This window comes from Schistocerca piceifrons, chromosome 3, assembly GCF_021461385.2.
Source record: "Schistocerca piceifrons isolate TAMUIC-IGC-003096 chromosome 3, iqSchPice1.1, whole genome shotgun sequence".
NCBI classification, from domain to species: domain Eukaryota; kingdom Metazoa; phylum Arthropoda; class Insecta; order Orthoptera; family Acrididae; genus Schistocerca; species Schistocerca piceifrons.
This window is the reverse complement of record NC_060140.1, coordinates 829,401,117-829,424,806: the sequence shown is the minus strand read 5'-3', so window position 1 is coordinate 829,424,806 and position 23,690 is coordinate 829,401,117. Positions and strand designations below refer to the sequence as shown.

Sequence of the window (23,690 nt, the reverse complement as noted above, 5' to 3'; positions counted from 1 at the left end):
TACTGTGGAGACCTCACGCCCCACGTGTTGAGCAATTCGGCGGTACGTCCACCCGGCCTCCCGCATGCCCACTATACGCCCTCGCTCAAAGTCCGTCAACTGCACATACGGTTCACGTCCACGCTGTCGCGGCATGCTACCAGTGTTAAAGACTGCGATGGAGCTCCGTATGCCACGGCAAACTGGCTGACACTGACGGCGGCGGTGCACAAATGCTGCGCAGCTAGCGCCATTCGACGGCCAACACCGCGGTTCCTGGTGTGTCCGCTGTGCTGTGCGTGTGATCATTGCTTGTACAGCCCTCTCGCAGTGTCCGGAGCAAGTATGGTGGGTCTGACACACCGGTGTCAATGTGTTCTTTTTTCCTTTTCCAGGAGTGTATTATGTTATTAACGTTCAGTATTTTTCAGGATACGGTTGTATAAAATATTTAAGAACTTCAGGTAAATTCTGTGTGTGTCCGACGTTAAGAGGACTTGCTATCGAGAAAATTTCAGGAAGAATGTAATTTCGAAGAAGAAAGTAATAAACTAAAAAGGGTAACTATTAATTGAGTTTATTTTTCAGGTAACATATTTCCACTTGGTACGTACTTTAGACGTAATTTGCTGCTCGCGATTATGTGATTCATACTTCGTGTTAACTGATATTGACAATGATTGATTAATGAACAGGGTTGTTACTTGTGTATATTTCGCATCGCTTGGCTGCTATGCTTTTTCACTGATGTCACATTTTTTTTTATTATGTGTCTGCTGTGCTTATTTATTTAAATTATAATTGTCACCTGATTAGTTGTGCTGATATGGTTATGTGTGTAAGTTATACTTTGTGATTTATCTGCTGCGCCTTCATGTTTACTTATTAAGATTACATATTAACATTTATTTGCTTATGCTGATATGATGCTAATGACCTGTTTATTATGTAAGATATATACTTGCTGCTTTATGTATGGATTGCACATTTATACATTTCTGTTTTGTTGTCGTAATTACTCTTTAATTTGGTATATAGAAATGCTGATATACGGTGCACGAACATGGAGTTTAGGTCACACTATGGTATTAATTATAGACTGTTCGCTTGGCAGAGCCTCGTTGTAGGGATTGTGCTGCATCCACTTGTTGACATTCTGTTCTCTACTGGTATATTTACTCGCTATTGCATGTTTTGCTTACGCTCAGTGCCTTGTATTTTAAGATAAGAAAATGAACTGCTATAATTCTACGAAAGACATTGGTACAAGAAACTTCATTGAAGTCACATGAGCTGGAGGTTTTATGGAAGCTGTATAAATTTATGCTAATAGGAAGGAAGCTAACGATATGACATACCAACACCAGGTTTAGACCACTGACAGTTATTACACTGCATTCTTCGTGAGCAATTGAAATACGAAGTGACACTGACGCAAGAAATACTTCATGTTTGCTTCTGTTTTGCCATGATTCTTGAAGTGGTGTACATACTGTGAAATATTATGATCATTAAAACTCCGTACTCGTACTTACTTACTGAAAGTTATTCGAACTAAAGGCTGTTATAGGTCATGTATGCATTTCTTTTATTTTATGATGGACAAGGTAACCAAAATGTATTTTATAATTCATAATGAGAAGAAGATTTGGCTCAGGTGGACTACACGGAGGTTGTGTGTGGACATTGTGTCTTCGGATTGCATGGGATGATAAATTGAAGTTTGCACTAGGATTTTGTCTGTACTTGTTCGAGGAGACTGACTAGAGGAATGAGTTGTTATGGAAGTGAAATGATATTGGTAATAAGGTTTATATGTATCGAAGTATTGAAGACGTATTATTGAGGTATTGAGATTGTGTGAAGTTGATGATTATTGGAGTTTTGGTGGATAAGAGGCAAGGTAAATGATACTGATGATAAGGTTTATATGTATCGACGTATAAGGTATTATTAAAGTATTAAGATTATGTGATGCTGATGATTATGGGAGTTTTTGTGGATAAGAGGTAAAGTAAGTGAGGAGCATAGTTTTTTTGTTGGTTTATATGGAACAAGGAGGATGAAGATGGCAGACTAGAACACTCAAGTGGAAAGAAGATTGTCTACACACACACTTTGTTAAATCAATAAGCAGTATATACTTTTTTTGGAGAGAGGAAGTAATTGCATATCTTGGCACGCTGACAGTTGTTCAGCAACCGTATATTTTGATTTGGCTTGGCAAACATTGGTCTTGACATGATGACTACGACGTTGACTAACTATTATTGACTGTTATACACTGCTGCCACTACTACGTGATACACATGTCGAACATCAAATCTTTGACAGAATTGCATTTACACAGTTAACACTATTCAATTACACAGTAGTACTTAATGTGGATGAAAGGTGAGTGAGTGTGTTTTGTGTGTTTTCCTTTCCTTAATCCCAAATAATTGGTACCGACCAATCTCCTAAATATTATTTTACTTGTTTGTTGTGGCTTGCACTGACACCCATAAATATTATTGGTTTACTGTTATTTGTGTATTGTAATATTTAATATGACAATTATCTGATATCATTTGTGTGTTTATTATTATTTGTATGTTTAGTGTAAGAGCATTGATAATAATTTTGTAAAAGCAATTGTGTGTGCCTTCAAACTGTTGTTCGTGCTTGCACCTATTCAACATTGCTGGGTGCCACTTGGAAATGTTTAATTTCTGCTGATAACTCTGATGAACTGTTTAATTAGTGATAGGGAATATTATGGACTGTTACGTGCACTTGTTCAACATGATGGGTGCCACTAGGAGATGTTTAATTTGTGCTAATGAACTCTGATAAACTGTCTAATTAGTGATAGTGAATATTATGGACTGTTACCTGCACCTGTTCAACAATGCTGGGTGCCACTGATGGACTGCTTCTATTGAAATGATGTCACTTGTTGGCGTCTGCACCTGTTCAACATTACTGGGTGCCACTGATGGACTGCTTCTACTGAGATAATGTCTATTGTTAGTGTTTGCACCTGTTCAACATTACTGGGTGCCACTGATGGACTGCTTCTACTGAAATGATGTCACTTGTTGGTGTCTGCACCTGCTCAACATTACTGGATGCCACTGATGGACTGCTTCTATTGAAATGATGTCACTTGTTGGTGTCTGCACTTGCTCAACATTACTGGGTGCCACTGATGGACTGCTTCTGCTGAAATGATGTCACTTGTTGGTGTCTGCACCTGTTCAACATTGCTGGGTGCCACTGTTGGACTGCTTCTACTGAAATGATGTCACTTGTTCGTGTCTGCACCTGTTCAACATTGCTAGGTGCCACTGATGGACTGTTTCTACTGATATGATGTCACTTGTTGGTGTCTGCACCTGCTCAACATTACTAGATGCCACTGATGGACTGCTTCTACTGAGATAATATCACTTGTTGGTGTTTGCACCTGTTCAACAATGCTGGGTGCCACTGATGGACTGCTTCTACTGAAATGATGTCACTTGTTGGTGTCTGCACCTGTTCAACATTGCTGGGTGCCACTAATGGAACTGCTTCTACTGAAATGATGTCACTTGTTGGTGTCTGCACCTTTTCAACATTGCTGGGTGCCACTAATGGACTGCTTCTACTGAGATAATGTCACTTGTTGGTGTCTGCACCTGCTCAACATTACTGGGTGCCACTGATGGACTGCTTCTACTGAAATGATGTCACTTGTTGGTGTCTGCACCTGCTCAACATTACTGGGTGCCACTAATGGGCTGCTTCTACTGAGATAATGTCACTTGTTGGTGTCTGCGCCTGCTCGCCATTTTTGGGTGCCACTGTTGAAGCTGTTAAATACTGCTGATGAAATGTTATGAGCCTGCTATTTGCACCTGTTGATCATTGCTGGGTGCTACTGTTGGAACTGTCAACTACTCTGAGGAGTTCTACTTGTTTATTGAACTATTGAAAGGATTTTATGTGAATATTTGTATAAACTGATTTTTTGTGTGTTTACTGTTTATGAAATGTTATGAGACTCTTACCTGCACCTATTCGTCATTGCTGACACTATTGATTGAATTGTTTAACCACATGATACTTGTGTAAACTATTATGTAAAATCACATGTATGCAAGCATTGGTATTCCTTGCTGTATTTTATATATTAGGTTATTGAAGGGTCAGTATAAAGCCAAAATTTATTTAGTTATATGATATTTATTTATTAATATTATCTTTTATTTTTGTCTGTATTTTTTTTACGAATTTGATGGTATTTTCACCACCAATGCTGGCAAAAACACCATCAAATTCTAGCCCGTGGAGGAGGGGCATATGAAAGGTGGCTACACTGAGTCACAGCGCCAGAGATTGCGCCAAAGAGTAGTATTCAGCCGCCTCCACTGGCAGTGTTTGTTGAGAAGTGGTAGTGGAGAGTTCTTGTCGAGAAGTCGTCGTGGAGAGTGCATATTGAGAAGTGGGCAGTAGGAGTTCCGATGTAGCCGTGACTAGTTGTGAGCATGTTGTATGCAGTTGTTCTGATGGGCTAGACAGCCGATGCTGTTCGAGTGCGGATGTTGTAATGATCAGAGTGTATGTTTCGTCAATATATATGAAGGTAATAAATTTTTTTTATTATTTCAAATGTCTTAAACAATAATGCCTCTTGGTCACAGGTTCAGTCAACAAAGCATCTGGCTTGTGTTCATGTATTAGAGTGTAATTCTGGTTTTTATGTGCAAGTATAGTATTTCAGTTTTATTTAATTAATTCAGTGTAAATGGTATTTAAAATATCTTGTCTTTTTGAGGAAGAACCGTGCCAGATGTGTACGTTGAATCACACTTCCACACACAGAACAGTTACACTTGTGCTTTGTTGTTCGTAGTTTTTGTTTCGTAGCTTTTATAGTTGCTGGGGACTTAATTAATTAATTGTGTTAACGGAAGTTTTCTTTCATTTCTTGTTGTTATTCTATGCAGTCAGATTGCGTACTAATACCAGACAGGGCCAACCGGTTACGAGACTGCGTAACCGGACAGTCAGCTACTAAAATTAAAAATATTTGCATTTTATTTAATTAAGCCCCCATGCAATAGATCCTGAGAAATCAGTACCCAGAACAACCACCTCAGGCCGTAATAACGGCCTTGATAGGCCTGGGCATTGAGTCAAACAGAGCTTGGATGGCGTGTACAGGTACAGCTGCCCATGCAGTTTCAACACGATACCACAGTTCATCAAGAATAGTGACTGCAGGTATTGTGACGAGCCAGTTGCTCGGCCACCATTGACCCGACGTTTTCAATTGGTGAGAGATCTGGAGAATGTGCTGGCCGGGGCAGCAGTCGAACATTTTCTGTATCCAGAAACGCCCGTACAGGACTTGCAACATGCGGTCGTGCATTATCCTGGTGAAATGTAGGGTTTCGCAGGGATCGAATGAAGGGTAGAGCCACGGGTCGTAACACGTCTGAAATGTAACGTCCACTGTTGAAAGTGCCGTCAATGCGAACAAGAGGTGACCGAGACGTATAACCAATGGCACCCCATACCATCACGCCGGGTGATACGCCAGTATGGCGGTGACGAATACACGCTTCCAATGTCCGTTCACCGCGATGTGGCCAAACACGGATGCGACCATCATGATGCTGTAAACAGAACCTGTATTCATCCGAGAACATGACGTTTTGCCATTCGTGCACCCAGGTTCGTCGTTGAGTACACCATCGCAGGCGCTCCTCTCTGTGATGCAGCGTCAAGGGTAAACGCAGCCAAAGTCTCCGAGCTGATAGTCCATGCTGCTGCAAACGTCGTCGAACTGTTCATGCAAATGGTTGTTGTCTTGCAAACGTCCCCATCTGTTGACTCAGGGAACGAGACGTGGCTGCACGATCCGTTACAGCCATGCGGATAAGATGCCTGTCATCTCGACTGCTAGTGGTACGAGGCCGTTGGGATCCAGCATGGCGTTCCATATTACCCTCCTGAACCCACCGATTCCATATTCTGCTAACAGCCATTGGGCCTCGACCAACGCGAGCAGCAATGTCGCGATACGATAAACCGCAATCGCGATAGGTTACAATCCGACCTTTATCAAAGTGGGAAACGTGATGGTACGCATTTCTCCTCCTTACGCGAGGCATCACAACAACGTTTCACCAGGCAACGCCGGTCAACTGCTGTTTGTGTATGAGAAATCGGTTGGAAACTTTACTCATGTCAGCACGTTGTAGGTGTCGCCACCGTCGCCAACCTTGTGTGAATGCTCTGAAAAGCTAATCATTTGCATATCACAGCATCTTCTTCCTGTCGCTTAAATTTCGCGTCTGTAGCACGTCATCTTCGTGGTGTAGCAATTTTAATGGCCAGTAGTGTAGATCGTTTACTGCTGCTACAGAGACAGGTTATCAAGATTTAAGTGAGCTTGCACGTTGTGTTATAGTCGGCGCACGAGCGATGGTACATAGCATCTCTGAGATAGCGATGAAATGGGGTTCTCCCGTACGACCGTTTCACGAGAGTACTGGGAATATGAGGAATCTGGCGAAACATCAAATCTCAGACATCGCTGTGGCCGGAAAGAGATCCTGTAAGAACGGGACCAACGAAGACTGAAGAGAATCGTTCAACGTGACGGAAGTGCAACACTTCCGCAAATTGCTGCCGAAACATAAACGATATTGGCTTTCGGAGCAGAAAGCATACTCATGTATCCTTAATGACTGCACGACACAAAGCTTTACGCCTCGCCTGTGCCCGTCAACACCGACATTGGTCTGTTGATGACTGGAAACATGATGCCTAGTCGGACGAGTCTCGTTTCAAATTGTATCGAGCAGATAGACGTGTTTGGGTATGGAGACAACCTCATCAATGTACCGTGCATGTCAGCAGGGGACTGTTCAAGACAGTCTGGAACCGCGCGACCGCTACGGTCGCAGTTTCGAATCCTGCCCTGTGCATAGATGTGTTTGATGTCCTTAGGTTAGTTAGGTTTAAGTAGTTCTAAGTTCTAGGGGACTGATGACCTTAGAAGTTAAGTCCCATAGTGCTCAGAGCCATTGAACCATTTGCCTGTTCAAGCTGGTGAAGGCTGTGTAATGGCGTGGGGCGTGTGCAGTTGGAGTGATATGAGGCCCCAGATACGTCTAGATACGACTCTGACAGGTGACACGTACATAAGCATCCTGTCTGACCACCTGCATTCATTCATATTCGTTGTGCATTCCGACGGACATGGGCAATTCCAGTAGGACAATGCGAGTCCCATACGTCCAGAATTGGTACACAGTGGCTACACAGTTGCTACACCTTCGGCTAACCACCAAACTCCCCAGACATGAACATTACGGAACACATCTGGGATGCCTTGCAACATGTTGTTCTGAAGTGATCTCCACCCCGTCGTACTCTTACAGATTTTGCGGACAGCCCTGCAGGATTCATGGTGTCAGTTCCCTCCAGCACTAATTCAGACATTAGTATAATCCATACCACGTCGTGTTGCGGCACTTCTGCTTGTTCACGGGGCCCTACACAATATTCTGCAAGTGTACCAGTTTCTTTGGCTCTTCAGTGTACCGGTATGTCCGAAAACCCTTTGTTTTCAAATTATTCAAAATGGTGCAAATGGCTCTAAGCACTATGGGAGTTAACATCTGAGGTCATCAGCCCCTAGACTTGGAACTACTTAAACCTAACTAACCTAAGGACATCACACACATCCATGCCCGAGGCAGGATTCGAACCTGCGACCGTAGCAGCAGAGCGGTTCCGGACTGAGGCGCCTAGGACCGCTCGGCCAAAACGGCCGGCTTCGAACTATTAACGAAAGTTGCGTTTAGGAGCGTTCCAGATACAGCTCAACAACTTCACCTATCTATGCGCCCGTTCGGCTCATTGTATCCTCGATGGCGTTGTGCTGCTAGGGAGACTTGTTTACAGTCGTCACTCGTCTCGTTTCGAGTCCATCGTGTACATGTATTGGTGATAGTGACTTAACTCAGAGTGCTCCTTTAAAGTGTGGCAGGATATTCACTTCGTGAGCAAGCAGACATAAAAATACAAGGGCGCGAATGATAATGGACACGAGGCTGCACGGCAGTACCACACGGCGTTTACAGACTGAGGACTGCAGAGTCATACAGTCTTTAGTGCTGCGTATCGTCGTGCTGCCGAGACAGTATCCGTAGCACCACAACTATTGGCCGTAGAAGACCGCATGTTGCTCATATGCCTGACCAGGAAGTGCACGTTCTACGGGCTGTAGAAAAAGAGCCAGGTATCAGCGCAAGACAAGTGGCCCTAGCACGTCGCACATCTCCAAATTCAGCATGGAGGGTACTTCACGAGCAACTCATTTATTCGTATTGTCTTCAGTGTGTGCAGGACTTTACATCTGCCGATCATCCACCACGAGAGAACTGTTGCCGTCGGTTTTCTGCTCAGGCTGCCAACTCGTTTTTGCCCCTTCACTTTTATATACAGATGAGGCAACGTTTGGAAGAGATGAAATAACAAATTTCTACAGCCACAACATATGAACTTATCGCAATCTTCATTCTACAGTACAGACTAGACATCAGCATTAACTTAAGATTAACATGTGGGCTGCAATCGTAGGTGACTGTCAGGTAGAGCCATATGTCCTCTCAGCACGTCTTACAGGTGTTGTTTACAGGGTTATTCAGAACACTCTCCAAGACCTACTAGAACATGTGCTCCTGCAAATAAGAAGAGACATGTGGTTTATGCATGATGGAGTCCCAGGACATTTCAGTCTCAGTGTTCGAGAGGCACTGGCTGGTATCCAATACCATGACAGTTGGATAGGTAGAGGAAGACCATTTCCACAGACCTCAGTTTATTGGATTATTATCTCACCTTAAAGAATTGATGTAAGCAGCAGACCACCCGCATGCAGAAACTCTTCATTAGCGTGTTTTGGAAGCGTGAAAAATTACTCGAAACCGTCAGGCATTATTTGACAGTATGCAACAGTCAACAAGGCGACGAGTCATGTGTGCTTAGAAACAAGAGGACGAAAATTTGATTACTTACTGTGAGTTTATGTGAACAGCAAACTTTCATTGATAATTCGAAAATGAAGGATTTTCGGAAATATGTTTATATGAACTTTTTTAACGTTTTGGTGTAAGGAACTAGCGCCAGAGATGGCAAAAGCATATTTGAAACAACCTGTATTCTGCCTGATAAATAAAATTTATGACAGTGAATTTGCAATTCTGTATCGACAAGTTACTCTGTAACTGTAACAAATGATCTGAAGACGCGGAACTGACCTGAAACCGGTTATTTGGAAGTAAAGAAAAGCAATCTGCATATTTAAATTGGACACTTTGGTAGTGTGTTTAGTGTTGTTACCACCTTTGGTAGGGTAATAATGTGCGTGAAAAATATCATATGTTCAGTGAGCACTATCAATGACACAGAGATGATACATACTCATGTGATACAGCATTATCAACAGCAGGCATTTTAAAAATGGGGTCATTGTGGGCCTCCATTTGGCCAACTCGTCGACTCATACAATATCCTTATTTATGTAGCATTCGAATAAGACAGTGACCTGATGTTAGACAGCATGGAAAAATGACGGCAGGCATATTCATCGACAAGGTTCCGGTCGATCCGTATGACCACCGCAAGGGAGATCGCCGTATTGTGCACCTAGTACTTTGTGACACCCCTCCCATCAGAGAAAGATTAATGGACTTCCAGGAACATTTTGCGCCATACCGAAACATTGGATGGAAACTAGCAGCAACCAGATTAGGGAATTGCCGTCCCATGTGACTGCTGCCATTCACTCCGCAACACTGACAGCTACGTTTGGTGTGTTGCCATGATAAAGAAGTATGGTCCACCGATGAATGGCGTCGTATTGCGTTGAGCGATGACTCACGGTTCTGCACTACCCCAATGACCATCTTCGGTGAGTGCTGCAGACCAGGGCTGATGTCCCATTCTTCCAGTCTTTTGAGAGGTACAGCGGTGTCTCTCCTGTTGTCATGGTGTGGGGAGTCATCGAGTGTGACCTAGTCATGGCTGGTAGTAACTGAGGGAACTCTGACGCCACAATGGTACGTCATGAACATTCTGCGTCCACACGTTAATTCTCATGCAATATTAACGTGGTGCCATTTTTCAGCAGGACAATGCTCTTCCATACATGGGAAGCCTCTGTATGTGTGCGTGATGTCGAGGTACTCCTCTGGCCAATAATGTCCACAGATCTGTCCCTGACAGAACACGTGCAGTATCCCAGTGCCAGTGTCAAGGACATCAAGGACCACTCACAACAGTTGTATGCCAGCTTGCCTCAGGAGGGGGATACAACAGATTTATGATGTCTTTCCCAACCGAATCAGTGGATGCATCCAGGCTACATGGAGTGCAATGACATACTGATAAGTGTGCCTGTACTGCCGAGTTCGTTTTAAACTGGACTCCATTTTTTAATCACTGCAGTAACATCACATATGCTCTCGATGTACGAAGTTTCATTTCGTTTAATCCTCCCACACTGAGTGCTAACTTTCTTTGTGCGGCGGTGTATATTTACTGTACTATTACTATTTTAAATTACAGTGAAATTACGATTTACTAAACTGCCTGTGGTGATCTTTCTGTGTACACGATACATTCACAACCAGTAGGAAATGGCTTTGGTGGCCGAAACCGGCCTTGGTGATCTTTCTGTGTAGTCTCATGATGATATACTCATAACCAGTGGAAAATGGCCTTGGTGGCCAAAACTGGCCATGATGATTTGGCTGTGTACTCCCGTGAGGATACATTCACAACCAGTAGGAAATGGCCTGGGTAGCCGAAACCGACCTTGGTGATCTTTCTGTGTAGTCTCATGATGATATACTCATAACCAGTGGAAAATGGCCTTGGTGGCCAAAACTGGCCATGGTGATTTGTCTGTGAACCCCCGTGAGGATTCATTCACAACCAGTAGGAAATGGCCTTGGTGGCCGAAACCGGCCTTGGTGATCTTTCTGTGTAGTCTCATGATGATACAAACCAGTGGAAAATGGCCTTGATGGCCGAAGCTGGTCGTGGTGATGTGTCTGTGTACTTCCGTGATGATACACTCACAACTAGTGGGAAATGGCTTTGGTGGCCGAAACCGACCGTGGTGATCGAAAATAAAAGTACAACAGGTGCTGTAATTTTATTCCAAGTAATTATTACTGTTATGGAATCTACACCGTCATGCTCCAAATAATGGATAAGAAATTAATCCAAGGTACCGCACAAATATATTGAACCGAAATTTAACATACTGCAAAATCAGTATGCGATAGCATCAGGTAGAGATAACATGCATTTCATTTGTGCTAATTCTATTTCAGTAACAAGTAGACTACGTGTTCAAAAGTATCCGGATACCTATTAGTGGATATTAGTATGGGGTTTGTACACCCTGCGCCTTTGTGACAGTTTGATCTTTAATGTGGACACTTTTAATGTTTTAGTAAGGTGTCTGAATGTCTGTGGAGGAGTGGCAGTCCATTCTTTCCCAAGAACCCAAACCCGATAAGGCAGTGGTGTTGACGCTGGGATCTGGAGCGATGTTGACTTTCTAATTCATTCCAAAGACGTTCCATTGAGTTCAGGTCAGGACTCTAGACAGGTCATTCCATTTTGTGAGTGTAATTCTCCATTAACAAATGTAAGATGCCAACCGAGCAAGCTACCTTTGTGGCTGCAAAAGTGATCTGCAACGACTGGACTGATAGAGAGACAAATCACTACCCACAAACTCCGACACATAAATGATTTCATCGCGCAGCACACTGAATGATATAATCAGAATGGACCTCATAATGAGTCCCGTGTGTTTGTCTTTACAAAAAACATTGTAGGTTCAATAACTAAAAGGAGGTTTCATATAAATACCGAATTAAAAGTCTTGGTCCAACACCATTTCTTACAAACATTGTTTCTAAGCATATGTACAGGGTGGTCGGAAATTCCCGTTGCAAACTTCTAGGATATGTAGAGGGTACTGAGTACATAACATTTTGAATAGGAACCCATGTCCGTAATCGTATCGTTTCCGTTCTACGACAGTTTCGGTTCAGATGTGTACCTCGTCAACGTCAGTTTAGGGCAAGAGAAACGTCTCAGAGTTCCCTGTCCTGGTATGCAACAGGGTAGACACGATGAAGTGTACTACGTCAAACGATCTCCAGATATCACTTATTGTCCGCTTTGCTGTGAGACCGAGTCAATACCTGTGCATCACCGATAGAGGAAACATGATGCAGTACACGTTTGCGGAATACACAGACATGGTCCTTGTGTATGGCGAAGCTGGAGGTAACGGAAGAGCTGCTAGTCGGCTGTATCACGAACGTTTTCCACACCGTCACACTCCATCGCACAAGCTGTTTGCCCAAGTTACACAACGGCTACGAGAAAAGGGTACCTTCACCGTGAGGAGACAGGACTGTGGTGCTCCACGGCGACGCGGCACTCCCGAATTTGGAGAAGATGTACTGCGTCGCATTGAGGATAGCTCGTCAACGAGTTAGCGAACAATTGCGTGTGTAATGGCTATTAGTCACAGTACCGTCTTGGACGTCCTGCATGAGCAACAATTACATCCGTACCACTTACAAAGGGTACACGCTATGGGTCCAGCCCACTTTCCACAGCGCGTCGCCTTCTGCACATGGTTCCTGCACCGTCGTCTCGACGCGCCCCTGTTTCCACGTCGAGTTCTCTTCACAGATGAATGTAGGTTGACGAGGCATTGTGTTCTAAGTGGTCGAAATAGCCATGTCTGGGAGGACGAAAACCCTAATGCCACGCATGTTCAGGGATTTCAAGACAGGTTTGGAATTAACGTGTGGGCAGGTATTCTGGACGGTCATGTGATTGGACCATACCTCCTTCCATCCAAGCTCACGGGTCCCGCATACTTAGTCTTCCTCCGACACGTAATGGACCCGTTCTTGGAAGCTGTGCCATTGAATGTCCGTCAGGAAATGTGGTTTCAGTATGATGGAGCACCACCTCACATTTCACTGACTGTCCGGAGATATCTCAACAGACGGTATGGTGAAAGATGGATAGGCCGTGGTGGTCTAACCGCGTGGCCGCCACAATCGTCGGATTTAACCCCTATGGACTACTTCTTGTGGGGTCGTTTGAAGAGCCTAATTTATGAGACACCTGTACAGACAGAGGAAGATCTGCTGGCAAGAGTTCTGGCCGATCCACAAGACATTGAAGAGACACTAGGTAGGATGGAGAGAGTGTACCAGAACATGCTTCGGAGGTACAATGTGTGTAACAACGTTGGTGGTCGCCACATCGAGTCACTGTTGTAACGCATCGGTACGTTGCGGCTGGTGCCGTAGATACTGGGTTCTTGTTATTGTCGACTAATGTAAACCATAACGAGTAAGTTGTAATGCAAATGCCTGAGTAATAACGGAACGAGTCAGTATTCTTTTCAAATGGATGGCAACAATTGTACTGGTTCACGCCTAAGTACATTCCTCACGTGGTTGTGGATGAGACAGTCATCTGCACTGAGACTGTCGTAGAACGGAAACGATACGTGTCCAGACATGGGTTCCTATTCAAAATGTTATGGACTCAGTACCCTCTACATGTCCTAGAAGTTTGTAACGGGTATTTTTGACCACCCTGTACACTCAAAAAAGCAATAATTACACATCAACGTGAGCAACAGATTATAAAGTGAGAGAAACTACTAATTTTGAACATTGAAACGCACTTAAATCGCAAATAGATTTGTTTGACTGGTTCAAATGGCTCTGAGCACCATGGGACTCAACTGCTGAGGTCATTAGTCCCCTAGAACTTAGAACTAGTTAAACCTAACTAACCTAAGGACATCACAAACATCCATGTCCGAGGCAGGATTCGAACCTGCGACCGTAGCGGTCTTGCGGTTCCAGACTGCAGCGCCTTTAACCGCACGGCCACTTCGGCCGGCAGATTTGTTTGGGAAAGTCTACAAGGAACAAGGCGATAGAGAGTGACCACCATCTCAATAGGTCATTCTCGAAAACACATGACTGTGAACGCTTGTGCAGTGAGTACCCCGATCGGGCCAGGAAGTCATATGAAGCACTCATGCAAAACAGTCTGCTCGGCTATGGACGAGCCCTCGAATCTCTGATCAGTTGTTAGATCACGGAACCTAATTACGTTTAGGTGCAACAGGCCGCAAAAAATGCGTAACTGTCTTCCTTCCCGGTTAACTTACACTGCGAGTGTCTCATCACAGTTGATGACGTGGAGCATCGAGTCCTGCATACTGCAGAGTCTCCTGCCAGCTGCTTATCATTCAGCCAACGTGTGATCGGCTGTCCCTCAGAAATACGAGTCCACTCTCCACTGCTTCACCATGTCTCTGAGCCTGGAGCGTCTGCTTTCACATCCCACTGGAGTGACCACTTCTTCGTTCTCCTCCACTGTGTCTAAAAGATTCTATCTTTCCTCACTGCTCTGCACAAAACCCACGAAAAGAATACTCCGTTAAACTCTGGCCAGTAAGATTTTTTTTAAAGCGACATCCAACGCCCCAACTAGCAGTTGTCTTATAAGTCACCTAATGGGCTTCCTTCCGGGGCATACAATACTGAGAAGGCCAAACTCAAAGCTCCCATTTTTCAGATATCTTTCTGTGTTACCCAATGGGACGTTGTTTCACATCCAACATTTCTAGAAAACAGCATCCTTAACTGCCACTTACAGATTTTTTTTTTTTTAGAAAATCCAGTGGGCTTCTTTCCCACCTTCTAAGAGAGACAAGTCTTTGGTCCACGTCGAGTGGGGTTAGGCGACCGTACGTCCACCCCATTAAAGGCAGAAGAAAAAACTGTTAACGATAAACCCATCGAGATTCCCAGGAGAAAGCAGGGATAAAAGTCTCCCAGCCAGTCTGAGACTCTACGTTGTTCTACGAAAAGCGTTACCGGCGAAAAACAACATTCCGCCCAGGTGTCCTTTCATCTATTCGACTGCTCTGCAGTTCATGCTTAAGTGCGTGGCAGAGGGTTCATCGAATCGCTTTCACGTTACTTCTCTACCATTCCACCCTTGAACAGCGGGCAGGAAAAACGAACATTTTAATCTCTCCGTGCGATCTTGGATTTCTCGTAATTTTACAACGATAATCATTTCTCCCTATGTAGGTGGGCGTCAACACAATATTTTCGCATTCAGATAAAGTTGGACACTGAAATTTCGTGACAAGATTTCGCCGCATCGAATAACGCCTTTATTCTAGTAACTGCCACTTCAGCTTGCGTATAATATCCGTGACACTCTCTCCCTTGATTCACGATAATATAAAACGAGCTGCAACTCTTTGTGTCCTCCGCGAATACTATCTGGTAAGAATCCCATATCACGCAGCAGTACTCCAGAAGAGGAGGGACAAATGTAGTGTAGGCAATCGCTTTAGCAGACCTGTTGCACCCTGTAAGTGTTCTGCCAATAAAATGAAGTCTATGGCTCTCATTCCTCACAACATTTTCAATGTGATTGTTCCAATTTACAATGTACGGAGAGACAGATTGCTACTTACCCTAAAGATGACACGTTCCGTTCCAGAGAGGCACATTTAAAAGATACTTACATAAAGCTTTCGGCCACAGCCTTTATCAGCAAAAGAGAGACACACACTATTCATACACACAAGCAAGCAAACCTCTTGTACACATGACCGCCAACTCCTGCATCTAGGGCCCGAGATGCTGGATTTGGCGCTGTGGCCGAATGCTTTGTTGCAAGTGTCTTTCAATTGTGCCTGACTACAACTTAATTTGTCTTATTGATGGTAAAGAGAAATCTACCTTTTCATACATAGTTCATATCCCTACCTGGATTTTCCATTGCTTGCTCCTATTTCTTTCGCAGCTCGTCTTGCGGTAGCGCTCTCGCTTCCCGCGCATGGGGTCCCGGGTTCGATTCCCGGTGGGGTCAAGGATTTTCCATGCCTCGAGATGACTAGGCGTTGTTGTGTCGTCATCATCATCATCATTCATCGTTATTACGGTCGGAGGAAGGCAATGGCAAACCACCTCCGCTAGGACCTTGCCTAGTACGGGGGTGCGGGTCTCCCGCATGGTCCCATACGCTCCTCGGACTATGGGACCTCATCATCATCATCATCATCATCGTTCCTATTTCAGTTGTTTGTAATTGTTGTCCCTAGTATTTGGTTGAACTGGAAGCTTTTGGATTTGTGTGACTCATCGTGTAATCGAAATTTAAGGACTTCCTTTTAGTACTTCTGTGGATGACCTCGCACTGTTCAATATTTAGAGTCAATTTCCACGTTTGGAAGAATGGGATGTCATTTCTCCACAGCCATTACGACACTGCATTCCAAGTGTCCTCAGCGGATCCAAGGTGTTACAAAGGCAAAAGGTGGGTACAACCCATATTAATGTCCACGAATATGTGTCTGGATACTGCTGATCAGATAGTGTGGGTAGATGTTACCACATTTTCACTGAGAATCTACAACAATTCTGCGAAGCAGCTGGCATAATCAGAATGCATCTTTCGCTCTGCAGCAAAGTATACACTGTTATGAAACTTAAAAATGATCATGAGCTGTCCCAATCGCAAGAAACTTCTGTTTTATGAGGTTACCGGTTTCGGCCTGTTTTAGACGATCTCCAGACCTCAAAACATGATGGTGGAGTCATAACACCTGATCCGTTCAAAACCACCGCCTACCATCATGGTGTGAGGTCTGAAGTGGTCTAAAACAGACCGAAACCGGTAACCTCATTAAAAGAAAAGACGTTTCTTGCGGTTGTGGCTGTTCATGTTCCTTTTAAAGTAGTAATGGTTCAAATGGCTCTGAGCACTATGGGACCTAACATCTGAGATCATCAGTCCCATAGAACTTAGAACTATTTAAACCTAATTAACCTTAGGACATCACACACATCCATGCCCGAGGCAGGATTCGAACCTCGCGCGGTTCCAGACTGTAGCACCTAGAACCGCTCGGTCACACAGGCCGGCTTAAAGTAGTAAAAAAAACCACTGTATTCCAAAAGAAATGTTCTCAAAAATTGCTATGAAACGTCTTGGCAGATTTAAACTGAGTGGTAGATTGGGTCTCGAACCCAGTACCTTGCCTATCGCGATCAATGCTTGTACCGCCTGAGATAACAAGGCACGTTTCACGATGCACCCTCACAACTTTTCTTTTGCCATTATCTACCTTATCCTTTCCATACTTTAGAGAAGAAAGTTTCCGGGTTCAGTCTCTGTCCACGGCAGACTTTTAATGTGCCGGAAAGTATTCCACGCCGTAGCGAGATATCGCGGATGGTGGTCCACGGTGTAGCAGAGTGGACTGGGAAGTGGGAGAGGCGTCACGCATGTACGCACCTTGATGCCGGGCACCACGTCTCCGCGCGTGTAGTAGTCGGTGTTGGCGGAGGCGCGCTCCGCGCTGGTGCCCATGCCGTAGCCGTTGTTCTCGCACACGAAGATGCAGGGCAGCCCCCACAGCTTGGCCATGTTGTACACCTCGAAGATCTGGCCCTGGTTGGCCGCGCCGTCGCCGTACAGCGCGAAGCACACGCCGCCCGTACCCTGGTACTGCGCCGCGAACGCCACGCCCACTCCCAGAGGCACCTGCAGGGAGCACGGTCACACAGCAGCTAGTACAGCAGAGAAAGAGGGAAGGATCACGTAGAGGTGGAGGGCGGGCTCGGATTGGGGAACGGTTGGGAACGGAAATCGGCCGCGTCCTTTTGTAAGAAATCATCCTGGTATTTGAAAAACGTCATGATTCACTGCCAAGAGCAGCTGACAAGATTTCTTTATTGAATAATCAGTTTCGATCTACGGACCATCGTCAGGTATCATAAAATATTTACAACAGCTTCAACATTTATACAAAATCAATGGCGTCAAAAAATATAAATCCATAATTCGGCACTAGTGTGATGGATTTTATATTTTTTGACGGCAATGATTTTATATTGTCTTGTAAGCTGATATAAATATTTTGTGATACCTGATGATGGCCTGTGAACCGAAACTGATTACGTAATAAATAAAATTTTAGCAGCAGCTCTCAGCGGTGAATCATTGACTTTTTCAAATACACTCCTGGAAATTGAAATAAGAACACCGTGAATTCATTGTCCCAGGAAGGGGAAACTTTATTGACACATTCCTGGGGTCAGATACATCACATGATCACACTGACAGAACCACAGGCACATAGACACAGGCAACAGAGCATGCACAATGTCGGCACTAGTACAGTGTATATCCACCTTTCGCAGCAATGCAGGCTGCTATTCTCCCATGGAGACGATCGTAGAGATGCTGGATGTAGTCCTGTGGAACGGCTTGCCATGCCACTTCCACCTGGCGCCTCAGTTGGACCAGCGTTCGTGCTGGACGTGCAGACCGCGTGAGACGACGCTTCATCCAGTCCCAAACATGCTCAATGGGGGACAGATCCGGAGATCTTGCTGGCCAGGGTAGTTGACTTACACCTTCTAGAGCACGTTGGGTGGCACGGGATACATGCGGACGTGCATTGTCCTGTTGGAACAGCAAGTTCCCTTGCCGGTCTAGGAATGGTAGAACGATGGGTTCGATGACGGTTTGGATGTACCGTGCACTATTCAGTGTCCCCTCGACGATCACCAGTGGTGTACGGCCAGTGTAGGAGATCGCTCCCCACACCATGATGCCGGGTGTTGGCCCTGTATGCCTCGGTCGTATGCAGTCCTGATTGTGGCGCTCACCTGCACGGCGCCAAACACGCCTACGACCATCATTGGCACCAAGGCAGAAGCGACTCTCATCGCTGAAGACGACACGTCTCCATTCGTCCCTCCATTCACGCCTGTCGCGACACCACTGGAGGCGGGCTGCACGATGTTGGGGCGTGAGCGGAAGACGGCCTAACGGTGTGCGGGACCGTAGCCCAGCTTCATGGAGACGGTTGCGAATGGTCCTCGCCGATACCCCAGGAGCAACAGTGTCCCTAATTTGCTGGGAAGTGGCGGTGCGGTCCCCTACGGCACTGCGTAGGATCCTATGGTCTTGGCGTGCATCCGTGCGTCGCTGCGGTCCGGTCCCAGGTCGACGGGCACGTGCACCTTCCGCCGACCACTGGCGACAACATCGATGTACTGTGGAGACCTCACGCCCCACGTGTTGAGCAATTCGGCGGTACGTCCACCCGGCCTCCCACATGCCCACTATACGCCCTCGCTCAAAGTCCGTCAACTGCACATACGGTTCACGTCCGCCCTGTCGCGGCATGCTACCAGTGTTAAAGACTGCGATGGAGCTCCGTATGCCACGGCAAACTGGCTGACACTGACGGCGGCGGTGCACAAATGCTGCGCAGCTAGCGCCATTCGACGGCCAACACCGCGGTTCCTGGTGTGTCCGCTGTGCTGTGCGTGTGATCATTGCCTGTACAGCCCTCTCGCAGTGTCCGGAGCAAGTATGGTGGGTCTGACACACCGGTGTCAATGTGTTCTTTTTTCCATTTCCAGGAGTGTATTTTCGAACGATAAGACGCCACCTCCTTAAAATCCCGGCATTTACCTTAAGAGGACGTGGACACTTGTTAAATTTAAGGAACATTTTCTGTTAGATCACACGCACCGTAAAGATATATTTTTGAAGCACCATCGTGAATATGTTTGACATCTTCTGTCAAAGGAATTTCAGTATATTGGAAATTATTTTTCAGATATTTTTTTACGGCTGGGAAACTAAAATAATTTTTTCACCATCTTACGTAGATATTGATCTATATTTTGACGAATTATGACGGAGCTATATAAAATGTGCAAATTATTATTATCACTATTATTATCATCACTATTACTGTTTGTTAAAGGACATCTTCTAAACACCATGAGCGGCATTCATAATGTTTATTAGCTAAACCGGTATTAAAGTGTATAAAAAAATTAAATGATCGTATGGCATTGTCGGCCGGTAGGCCCCATCCGGGGAAATTCCTCCGCCGAGTGCAAGTCTTATTTCAGTGTATGCCACACTAGGCAACTTGCGTGCCGGTGATGAGGATGAAATGATGATAATACAACACTCAGTCCACGAGCGGAGAAAATCTCCAACCCGGCCTGCAATCGAACACGGGCTCGCTGCATGGGAGGCAAGCACGTTACCACTTTTTTTTTTTTTAAATTTTAAATTAAATAATGTGACCAGTGACGAAAAATATAGAGATTAGAAAATACATGTTAGCACGATTCGAACTGTCGTCTCGAATACGACCGTCTCGTAAACTGCGAAAGCCTTTTTTTATCTTAACGACTTTTTTTATATTTTTTCTTATTTTTTATTTATTTATTTTTTAATTTTTTAGAGGAGCTTGAAATTTATAAAGCAAAAAATAGAGAACCAACTAAACCAGTCAGCTAAGCAGGCGGATATTCAGGTGTATAAGCCGTCGTCAATAGATGTGAGATTTCACCGACAATGGGTGCCACACCCAAATACCGGTTTGCCTCCTAATAAACGTTGTAAGTGCCACTCATGGTGTTTAGAAGTGTCCTTTAACAAATAACTAAAAGCTGCAGAGCACTAAGTATTCGACATTTTTACATTATTATTTCTTTCCTTTCTCAGACGTTATGTCTGGTTAAAAATGGAAAGTGATGCGGACCTTGATCAAGCGTGACTTCCTTTTAACTGTACGGTATATGTTACATTGCACTTAGGAACTTTCGGGTAATTGAACATGTATCAATAATTACAGATTTGTGTAATTGTATATATACGTTTGGATGTAGCTGTATTGCGTTGATGTACTGGTGGATATTGTGTGGTATGACTCCTGTAGTTGATAGTATAATTGGTATAATGTCAACTTTATCCTGATGCCACATGTACTTGACTTTCTCAGCCAGTTGGATGTATTTTTCAATTTTTTCTCCTGTTTTCTTCTGTATATTTGTTGTATTGGGTATGGATATTTCGATTAGTTGTTAATTTCTTCTTTTTATTGGTGAGTATGATGTCAGGTTTGTTATGTGGTGTTGTTTTATCTGTTATAATGGTTCTGTTGCAGTATAATTTGTATTCATCATTCTCCAGTACATTTTGTGGTGCATACTTGTATGTGGGAAAGTGTTGTTCTATTAGTTTATGTCTTATGGCATGTTGTTGATGTATTATTTTTGCTACATTGTCATATCTTCTGGTATATTCTGTATTTGCTAGTATTGTACATCTGCTTGTGATGTGATCTACTGTTTCTGTTTGTTGTTTGCAAAGTCTGCATTTATCTGTTGTGGTATTGGGATCTTTAATAATATGCTTGCTGTAATATCTGGTGTTTATTGTTTGATCCTGTATTGCAATCATGAATCCTTCCGTCTCACTTTATATATTGCCTTTTCTTAGCCATGTGTTGGATGCGTCTTGATCGATGTGTGGCTCTGTTAGATGACACAGATGCTTGCCGTGTAGTGTTTTCTTTTTCCAATTTACTTTCTTCGTATCTGTTCATGTTATGTGATCTAAAGGGTTGCAGCCAATGTATTTATATGAGTGATTACTTTGTGTATTTTGCTAGTTTCTGCTCGTTCTATAAAGAATTTTCTTAAATTGTCTACCTGTCCGTAATGTAGGTTTTTTATGTTGATAAATCCCCTTCCGCCTTCCTTTCTACTTAATGTGAATCTTTCTGTTGCTGAATGTATGTGGTGTATTCTATATTTGTGGCATTGTGATCGTGTATGTGTATTGAGTGCTTCTAGGTCTGGTTACTCCATTTCACTACTCCAAATGAGTAGGTCAATATTGGTATAGCATAAGTATTTATAGCTTTTGTCTTGCTTCTTACCGTCAATTCTGTTTTCAGTATTTTTGTTAGTCTTTGTCTATATTTTTCTTTTAGTTCTTCTTTAATATTTGTATTATCTATTCCTATTATTTGTCTGTATCCTAGATATTTATAGGCATCTGTTTTTTCCATCGCTTCTATGCAGTCGCTGCGGTTATCCAATATGTAATCTTCTTGTTTAGTGTGTTTTCCCTTGACTCTGCTATTTTTCTTACATTTGTCTGCTCCAAAAGCCATATTTATATCATTGCTGAATACTTCTGTTATCTTTAGTAATTGGTTGAGTTGTTGATTTGTTGCTGCCAGTAGTTTTAGATCATCCATGTATAGCAAATGTGTGATTTAGTGTTGGTATGTTCCAGTAATATTATATCCATAATTTGTATTATTTAGCATGTTGGATAGTGGGTTCAGAGCAAGGCAGAACCAGAAAGGACTTAATGAGTTTCCTTGGTATATTCCACGCTTAATCTGTATTGGCTGTGATGTGATATTATTTGAATTTGTTTGGATATTAAGTGTGGCTTTCCGATTTTTCATTACTATGTTTAGGAACTGTATCAATTTACGATCTACTTTGTAGATTTCCAATATTTGTAGTAACCATGAGTGGGGTACGCTATCAAAAGCTTTTTGGTAATCATTGTATGCGTCGTGTAGCAAACTTTGTTTAGTTTTAGCTTGACATGTCACCTCGGCATCTATTATCAGTTGTTCTTTACATCCTCGTGCTCCTTTGCAGCAGCCTTTTTGTTCTTCATTTATAATTTTGTTCTGTGTTGTATGTGTCATTAATTTCTGTGTAATGACTGAAGTTAATATTTTGTATATTGTTGGTAGGCATGTTATGGGGCGATATTTTGCTGGGTTTGCTGTGTCTGCTTGATCTTTAGGTTTCAGATAAGTTATTCCTTGCGTAAGTGTATCAGGGACTGTGTATGGGTCTGCAACATAACTGTTAAATAATTTAGTTAGATGTGAATGTGTTGAGGTGAGCTTCTTTAGCCAGAAATTTGCTATTTCATCTTTCCCAGGGGCTTTACAATTGTGCATAGAATTAATTGCTCAGGTGACTTCATGTTGCAAAATTACCACTTCAGGCATTTGTGGTATCATCTTGTATGTGTCTGTTTCTGCTTGTATCCACCGTACATGTCTGTTATGTTGTACCGGGTTTGACCATATGTTGCTCCAGAAGTGTTCCATGTCTGTTATGTTTGGTGGATTGTCTATTTTAATGTGTGTGTTATCTATTGTCTGGTAAAATTTCTTTTGATTTGTGTTGAATGTTTGGTTTTGTTTCCTTCTATTTTCACTTTTTTTGTATTTTCTAAGTCGTATGGCCAATGCTTGTAATTTCTGCTTCTTTTCATCTAATTGCTCTATCGCTTCTTGTTGTGAGATTTTACCTAACCTTTTTCGTTTTTTGTCTGATATTTCATTTCTTATAAATTGTCTTAGCTGTCCAATGTCTTTTCTCAGTTTTTCTATTCTGATCTGTAGCCTGTGTTGCCATGCTGGTTTTGTGGGTTTCTTCTGTGTGTTGGTTGGTTCTGATCTCTGCCTAGTGTGTATATTTAGTGTAGAGAGTGCTCCTATATAAACCAGTAGTTGTAACTCTTCCATAGTTGTATTTTCATTTATTTTGCTGTGTATGATTGTGTTGATAGTTGTTATTGTTGTTTCGACTTCTGGGTTATTTGGTGGTCTATGCAAGAATGGTATAATGTCTGCATTTGTGTCTTTGTATTCTATATATGTCAGCTGAAATTTTTCTTCTATGTCTAACATGTGTGTCATTTCGTGTTCTATTTGT

General features: G+C 43.5%; 1 protein-coding gene across 1 annotated transcript in view; it reads right to left on the bottom strand.

The window, feature by feature from the left end:
- Positions 1–23,690, bottom strand: part of LOC124789525 (pyruvate dehydrogenase E1 component subunit alpha, mitochondrial-like) — a 121,252-nt gene that overhangs the window by 12,308 nt on the left and 85,254 nt on the right. Inside the window, exon 5 of the mRNA XM_047256918.1 lies at positions 17,410–17,658. Coding sequence (XP_047112874.1) covers positions 17,410–17,658 — 249 coding nt within the window. The remainder of the gene's footprint in view (positions 1–17,409; positions 17,659–23,690) is intronic.